This window comes from Homarus americanus, unplaced genomic scaffold, assembly GCF_018991925.1.
Source record: "Homarus americanus isolate GMGI-L3 unplaced genomic scaffold, GMGI_Hamer_2.0 scaffold23229, whole genome shotgun sequence".
Taxonomy (NCBI): domain Eukaryota; kingdom Metazoa; phylum Arthropoda; class Malacostraca; order Decapoda; family Nephropidae; genus Homarus; species Homarus americanus.
In genome coordinates, this window is record NW_024753939.1 from 22342 (window position 1) to 30756 (window position 8415).

Here is an 8415-nt window from a genome sequence, read left to right on the forward strand (position 1 = left end):
ACATATATTCGCATTTTGCTCTTGTATTTCATTATTTTCCTCTCTCTCTCTCTCTCTCTCTCTCTCTCTCTCTCTCTCTCTCTCTCTCTCTCTCTCTCTCATGTTTTCCCTCGCTCCTTTCTGTATAGGTCAGTATTCTCGTTTGTTTTATAATTCGTCTCTTTGACTGTTACCTTGTTCATTCATCTGTAGATGAATAATTGGGAAAGTGGGTTGAATTTTATGTGCGTGCATAGAAGTTATGTTCTGATTTATACAAGCGAATTTATTATGTTTGTTGTGATGAAATTTGAGCATATATTCGTATGTGTTATTTTATTTTATTTCCCTTTTATTTTTATTTCTCTCCCTCATGTTTGTCTGTCTGTAAGTCTGTACTTCTTTTTACAGATGTCCTCAAGAAAGCGTGTGTATTCCAAGGCTTTTCTGGAGCTTGGGTTCACATTCATCGTTGACAAAGGAATCCAGAAGCCACAGTGTGTTGTATGCAATGCAATCTTGTGCAAGGAATCGATGAAGGCAAGCAAACTTAAAGATCATCTGATTAGAAAACATCCACTTCTTCAGTGGACTATTTCCGACGTCTTGAGGGAGTCCTTAAGAGGCAGCGTTTGGATTCGGCAAACCTGGAAAATGTTATGTATGACCAACGGGATGCGACAAAAGCCAGTCTCCAAGTAGCATGGATGATAGCTCAGGCTAGGAAACCCCACAACATAGGAGAAGAACTAATTAAACCAGCTGCATTAAGCATGGCTTCGACTATGTGTTGACAAAAACAGGATGACAGACTGAAATTGATACCACTATCCAACAACACAATCAGACGTCGGATTGACGAACTGTCAAACGATATTAAGGATCAATTAATTTCACGGGTAAAGAACAGTGGTATCTTCGCCATTCAGCTGGACGAAACAACGGATGTTGCGAGTGCTGCACAATTGATGGTATACATCCGGTACAAAGGTGAAATGGACATTGAGGAAGATCTACTTATGTGCAGTCCACTGGAAGCGACTACGAAGGGTGTGGATGTATTTTTAAAGGTGGATGCGTTTTTTAAAGAAACTAGATGTGCAACTAGAATGGAAAACTGCGTTGGAGTCACAACAGATGGTTCACCATCTATGCTAGGTGTTCACTCAGGATTTTTAGCACATGTGAAAAAGGAAAATCCTTCTGTCCTTGCAACACACTGCATTATCCATCGACATGCACTGGCAGTGAAAAATTTGCAACCTGATTTGGAGGAGGTGATGAGTGATGTGACTGTTTAGTTCTTTGTGTGGAGAGACTGATTCTGAATATCATTGTCTGTTGTATTATGCTCCAACCAGATGGCTGTCCCGAGGAAATGTTGTCGAACGAGTATTTCATCTCAGAACTGAAATTGAAATGTTTTGGGGGGATAAGGGGCATAACTTGGCAGGGAGGTTCAGAGATCCAAAATGGACTTCCCTTCTATGCTATTTAGTGGATATATTTGTGCATTTAAATGCCCTGAACACATCACTGCAAGGACCAGAAGAAAATGTCGTCTCGTTAAATGAAAAGATATAAGCATTTCGTACCAAACTGGACTTGTGGGACTCAAAACTGAAAATGGGCAGAATAGCTGCATTTCCAAAGTTGGGAGAATTCTTGGAAGATAATGATTCTATAAACTTGAGTGACATGGAGAGTACAATGAGTGCACATTTAAAGAGTCTGCGTCTAAGGATGGAAAATTATTTCCCTGCCATTGACCCACTCGCCTATGCATGGGTTCAAAATCCTTTCAAATGTACCACTGAACATCTGCCAGACGAGCCAAATGGACTAGCAGAAGAAATAATTGAAATAAAATCAAGCAACCTCATACAAATGGAATTTAACTCCAACAAGTTATCTTCATTTTGGGTTAGCCTTAATACAGAGTTCCCACTGGCAAGTTTAGAGGCAACTAAAATGCCTCTACCATTTGGCTCAACGTACTTGTGTGAGGCCGGATTTTCGGCTCTATTGACCATCCGAAGCAAACACAGAAATAGAATGCAACCAGAAAATGATATCAGATGTGCACTTAAACAGCTATACCCACGCATTTCGGAAATGATCTCAAACCGAAAGTGTCATTTTTCTCATGATTGAACATTATTTCCATTGCAATATATATTTTTTCCCACTGATATTCACCTAATTTTCAACTGAAGGTGTCATTGTGCTTCTGTAATTACGGTATTTTTTTTTAAGTGTTTCCAACAGTAAGTAGCTACTTATTGTACTATGATGCAATTACTGTTTTATTTGTTTCAATAGAACTGAATGTGTCACTGTAGGCCTGCTATTATTATTTGATTTATTTATTTCAGAGAGAATTTGTACTTAATGTACTTTACAATTATTGTTTTATTTATTTCAATAGCAGTGAAGGTGTCATTGCACTCCTGAAATTAATAATTGATTTATTTCCAACAGAAAGAGTAATTGTAATTACTGCATTTGTCATTATTGTTCTATAAAATAAAGGAAAGTCCAACCTAATAAAGTTATATTAATTGCACATTAGCGTGTAACTAATAATAACAAAATGTAGTGGGGTAATGAGCTTGTTGCTAAGCATGACTTTGGAAAAACTGGGGTAATGGCCAAAAGTAATTGGGAACCGCTGTACTATAGTAATCAAACGCCTTGAGTTGCCAGCTGTCTCCAGCAGTGTTCGAAGAATCTTGAACGAGACTGTACCTACCAAGGTTAATCCACAAGGCAGTGGGGCAGTGCTTGGTAGGCCTATGGGCCCACTGCTGCTCTGAGATCCCCTTGCTGATCTAATCTAGGCCCAAGAGGCACCCAGTTACCGTGTATTGCCACGAGGAGGCACAGCAGGAGTCTTGATAGTGAAGAAGCTGTGTACTGGCAGGGGAAGACTTATGGAAGTTACTTCCCAATTCATCACGAGAGTTAGCCAGCGGCAGTAGCTGTAAGCGAGAGGAAGAAAGCAGTGCTTGCACCTTAACACTAACATAATGCTGACACACTAGACGCATTACACCACCCTGTGTGCACACGCTACGGCAACACACACAACAAGGTGCACACAGTTGCGGATAGCTGTGTAGAGGCCACCTAGTCCACCATCGAAGTGGTGGAGGGCTCGCTACAATTGGTAACAGTTACAAGTAAAGCAAAAGAAGGAGAGTAAAGAAAATAACAAAGTTTGGTGCACAACCAATAGCTTAGTGAGGCTAAAACTTCAGAAATTAAAAAGAAAACAATGGACAAAATCAAATGGGATCTAGGTAAACTCAAAACAAGGGCAGGGATATAAAATTCAATTGAAATCGAAATTAGATTTTAGTATTGCTAGAAGGTGACTTTCGATGAACAGGAACCAGGACAACAGCATAACAATTACAAAGAAATAATCTATGTACCCTTGCACCTCAATACCACTGTATCACTGTACCCTTGCAACTCAGTACGACCGTATCAGTATACCCTTGCACCTCAGTGCCACTGTATCACTGTACCCTTGCACCTCAGTATCACAGTATCACTGTACCCTTGCACCTCAGTACCACTGTATTCTTGTACAGTATCATTGCACTCAATACTATACCACTGTGTCATTACATTAATGCTTTTCAACACCACTGTATCAATGCATGACGATATCAAATCCACTGCATCAATGTACCATTGCACCTCAACACCAATGTAGCCCTATACATACTACTTTACTAATTTGCTGCCACTCGGAATCGAGTATGACGCTCATCCAGTTATGATGCAAAAATATGAGTTATTAAAGATGTCACCTTCCTCGGTGAGCTCTGAGATGACTCGAGAGGCCGATACCGGACCGGCAGCACCGTCTACAGTTGTTGCACATGTAGAGGGCAACATCTTGTGGAGGAGGGGTGGCTGCAGCGTCTGCCTCGGTATGCAGTCGGGCTAACTCGAAAGTATTGACACCTTCTCATTTGGTGCTCCTCCAAACGTTACGGTGTGGAGTGACCCTCTCCCAGGTGAGGAGTCGATTTGGCACATTTTCCGGTTTGTCTTAAAACTACCCTTATACCTTTTCCGTTGTCCTCCAGAATTGTGTTTACCATTCGTTAGATGACTAAAGAAGCTGTTTTGGTAGTTACTGCCGTCCTTACGGATAACCTTGCCTGTCCAACGTAGCTTCTTCATGGATAATGGTAGCTTCGATGCTCGTACAGTTGTTCTCAAGGAAAATACTAACATTTGTTCTCTAGTCTTTCCAGCGAAGTCGGGGGATGGAACGTAGAAAACTTTGGTGAAAGTTTTAAAAGTGACCCATCTCTCGCTGCCATACAGCAGCTCATTACAGTTAAAGACACGAGTACGGAGTCTGACAGAGGCTTGAGATACACATCTGATCCGATGTTGAATCTCTTAGTCTATATCCGCGGTGGTATAAAGGTGGGAACCAAGGTACTGAAAGTGGTTAACATTAGAGAGGGTAGTGCCAGTAAGCTGGATGGATGGTGGAGGTGTGGCTGAACCAGGGGCAGGCTGAAAGAGAATCTGAGTCTTAGGCACATTACCTTAAGGCCAAAGTGTGCATACGCATCTTCCTTGGTATTCAGGATCTCCTGTAGGTCGCATTCAGTGTGAGCGACAGGGGTGAGTTCAGTGATGGAAGTGGCCGACACCTTTGTTCCTACCTGGTGGTTGTCTTATGTTGAATGCCCCTTTATCCGGCACTGGATGTCCACCCCGCCGGCTAAATTGTCAGTGGCACTGGCACTGGCACTATCACTGGCAAAGAAAATTGAAAAGGGAGTTAGTGCCAGTACACGTCCTTGTTTTAACCCCATTTGGATGAGGAAGAACTCAGACTGGGTGCCATTGTGCAGGACACTGACGTTCATGTCATCGTGGAGTTGCCTCACATTGACTATGAAGTTTGGTGGGCAGCCAAAACGACTGAGTCGAATGCGTTGGTAAGGTCAATTAAGGCCATGTACAAGTCACGCCGCTGTTCTCTGCACTTTTCCTGTATCTGGCGGGCAGCAAAGATCACGTCAGTGGTGCCACATGATGGTCTGAAGCCACATTGAGAGTCTGGGAGGACGTTTTCCGCCTCATGAAGAAGTTTGTTTAGAGGGACTCGGGCGATAATCTTGCCAGCTATGGACAGCAGCGAGATCCTGAGGTAGTTGCCACAGTCTGACTAGTTTTGTTTGTTCTTATAAATATTGACAATGGAGGCATCTTTAAGATCTTGAGAGATTTCCTCCTTCTCCCATATATTCTCCAGGATTGCACAGAGACAACTGGTAAGCAGAAGTTCTCCTGCTTTATACACCTTGGCTGGGATTCCATCATGTCCTGTGGCTTTGTTATTTTTCATCTGCTTTATGGCAGTACCTACCTCACCCACGGATGAAGGATAGTCGAGATGGATCACCTCTGTACCACTGACCTCAATACCACTGTAATATAGCTGTACCACTGCACCTCAGTACCACTGCACCTCATCAGCATTGTATCACGAGGTCATTGCACCTCAGCACCACTGTATCACTGTACAACTGCTCCTCAACACCACTGTACCACTGTATCTTTGTACCTCGAGAACCACTGTATCACTGTATCATTACACCTCATCACCATTGTATCACTGTATCATTACACCTCATCACCATTGTATCACTGTATCATTGCACCTCAACATCACTGCATCACTGTACAATTGTATCTCAACACCACAGTATCACTGTACAACTGCTCCTCAACACCAACATTGTACCTCAACGTTGTACCTCAACTTTATACCTCAACAACAGCTGTATCACTGTATCATTACACCTCATCACCACTGTATCACTGTACCATTACACCTCAACAACACTGTATCACTGTACCTTTACACCTCGCCACCGCTGTATCACTGTACACTTGCACCTCAACACCACTGTATCACTGTATCATTACACCTCAACACCACTGTATCACGGTACACCTGCACCTCAACACCACTGTATCACTGTATCATTGTACAACTGAACCTCAACACCACTGTATCACTGTATCATCGTACAACTGCACCTCAACACCTCTGTATCACTGTATCATCACACCCCAACACCACTGTGTCAATGTACAACTGCACCTCAACACCATTATATCACTGTATCATTACACCTCGACACTATTGTATCACTGTACAACTACACGTCAACACCACTGTATCATTGTATCATTACACCTCAACACCACTGTAGCACTGTATCATTACACCTCAGTACCACTGTATCATTGTACAACTACACCTCAACACCACTGTATCACTGTATCATCACACCTCAACACCACTGTATCACTGCACAACTACACCTCAACACCACTGTATCACTGTATCATTGCACCTCAACACCACTGTATCACTGTATCATTACACCTCAACACCACTGTATCACTGTATCATTACACCTCAACACCACTGGATCACTGTTTCATTGCACTTCAACACCACTGGATCACTGTATCATTACACCTCAACACCACTGTATCGCTGTATCATTACACCTCAACACCACTGTATCATTGTACAACTGAACCTCAACACCATTGTATCACTGTATCATTACACCTGAGCACCACTGTGCCATTACACCTCAACACCTCTGTATCACTGTATCATTACACCTCAACACCACTGTATCACTGTATCATTACACCTCAACACCACTGTATCACTGTTTCATTATACCTGAACACCACCGTATCATTGTACAACTGAACCTCAACACCAGTGTAACACTGTATCATTGTACAACTGCACCTCAACACCACTGTATCACTGTATCATTACACCTGAACACTACTGTATCATTGTACACCTGCACCTCAACACCACTGTATCACTGTATCATTACACCTGAGCACCACTGTGCCATTACATCTCAACACCATTGTATCACTATCATTACACCTCAACACCACTGTATCACTGTATCATTACACCTCAACACCACTGTATCATTGTACAACTGCTCCTCAACACCACTGTATCACTGTATCATTGTACAACTGAACCTCAACACCACTGTATCACTGTATCATCGTACAACTGCACCTCAACACCGCTGTATCACTGTATCATTACACCTGAACACCACTGTATCATTGTACAACTGCACCTAAACACCACTTTATCACACTGTATCATTACACCTCAACACCACTGCATCACTGAATCATTACACCTCAGCACCACTGTACCACTGTATCAGGAGGTAGTTGGTAGTAGGTAGTAGGTAGTAGGCAGGGAGATACTACCGCCTGGGAAGTTATTGGAAGCATAATGTGTTGTCTAATGGTAGATCCTGCTGCCATATGGCATCACGAAAATTGTGACCAAGTCCCAGGTTGCTGATCTGTCTTTCTGCCACATTTTTACACAACTGCAGGATCTCATTTGCAGGGTCTCTTACTATTGACAACACAACAAATATAAAAGTACTCATTCTTGATCTGTTTTATCGATTCAATTTTATTCTCCTATGTCAGTTGAGAGTAATATTGAAGCGGGGCCTTCTCGGATGGGTCCCACTGGTCGGGAAGGTTTTGGTCCCCAGTGCCGACCTGATCATCATCAAACTACTGGGGCCTCAACTGACGCCATCGAGGTTGCTGGAGGATCGGCTTATTTCACACCTCATTTTTCCAACATTCGCGGCCTGAGATCCAATTTTCCTTTTGTGGAGCACCATCTATTAACCTCTTCCCCCGACCTCTTACTACTTTCCGAACTTTAACTGACCAAAGCGCCTTCTCCCAAACCCTTTCAAGTCTCTAACTACAGTACAACCTTTACATCTCTTTTCGTTCTAGGGGAGGTGGATGCGCCTAAGCAACATACGTACACCTATAGCTCGACTCATGGATCTTGAATCTTCCTTTATCATCTGGCTCAAAATATCTCTACCTACTGTGACTATTTTTCTTTGTTTCCTATACTGTTCTCCCAACTCTACCAACTATTTGGAACTCTTTGACTATCTCACTTCTTGCCATGAGTCGTTGCTATCCACACATCCCAACACCAAGATCCTCTACCTAGGGAAATTCAATGCACATCACAGAGAGTGACTTGGCTCTGCAAGGGATGGCCCAGGTGGAGCTGGGGCACTTTCTTTTTCTTTACTTAATGATTTGGAACAAATAATCAAACATCCTAAACGAGTTCCTGATCGACACGATCAAATTGATACCTCTAACCCCTCACACTATTCACACTCGATTTCTGCCCCATTAGGGTCTTCTGATCACAATCTTATTTCTATTAAATCAAGCAGGGCACGACCACCTCCTCCTCCTCCTTCTAAGCGTCAACTATGGCACTACCGGAGGGCAAGCTGGCAATCCTTAACAACATCAACCTAGAGAAGTCGACGT

General features: G+C 42.8%; 1 protein-coding gene across 1 annotated transcript; it reads left to right on the plus strand.

Annotated features, from left to right (window-relative positions):
- Nucleotides 1-390: 390 nt before the first annotated feature.
- LOC121855654 (SCAN domain-containing protein 3-like) lies at nucleotides 391-1280 on the plus strand. The gene is made up of 2 exons (XM_042350721.1): nucleotides 391-519; nucleotides 783-1280. The coding sequence occupies exons 1-2, from the start codon at nucleotides 391-393 to the stop codon at nucleotides 1278-1280; spliced, it is 627 nt and encodes a 208-aa protein (XP_042206655.1).
- The last annotated feature ends 7135 nt before the right edge of the window (nucleotides 1281-8415 follow it).

Bases quoted from the DNA above. Each gene is read 5' to 3' on its own strand.
- LOC121855654 (XM_042350721.1), top strand. From the start codon at position 391: ATGTCCTCAAGAAAGCGTGTGTATTCCAAGGCTTTTCTGGAGCTTGGG. The intron at 520-782 runs GCAAGCAAACTT...TGACAAAAACAG, and splicing joins TGTGCAAGGAATCGATGAAG to GATGACAGACTGAAATTGAT.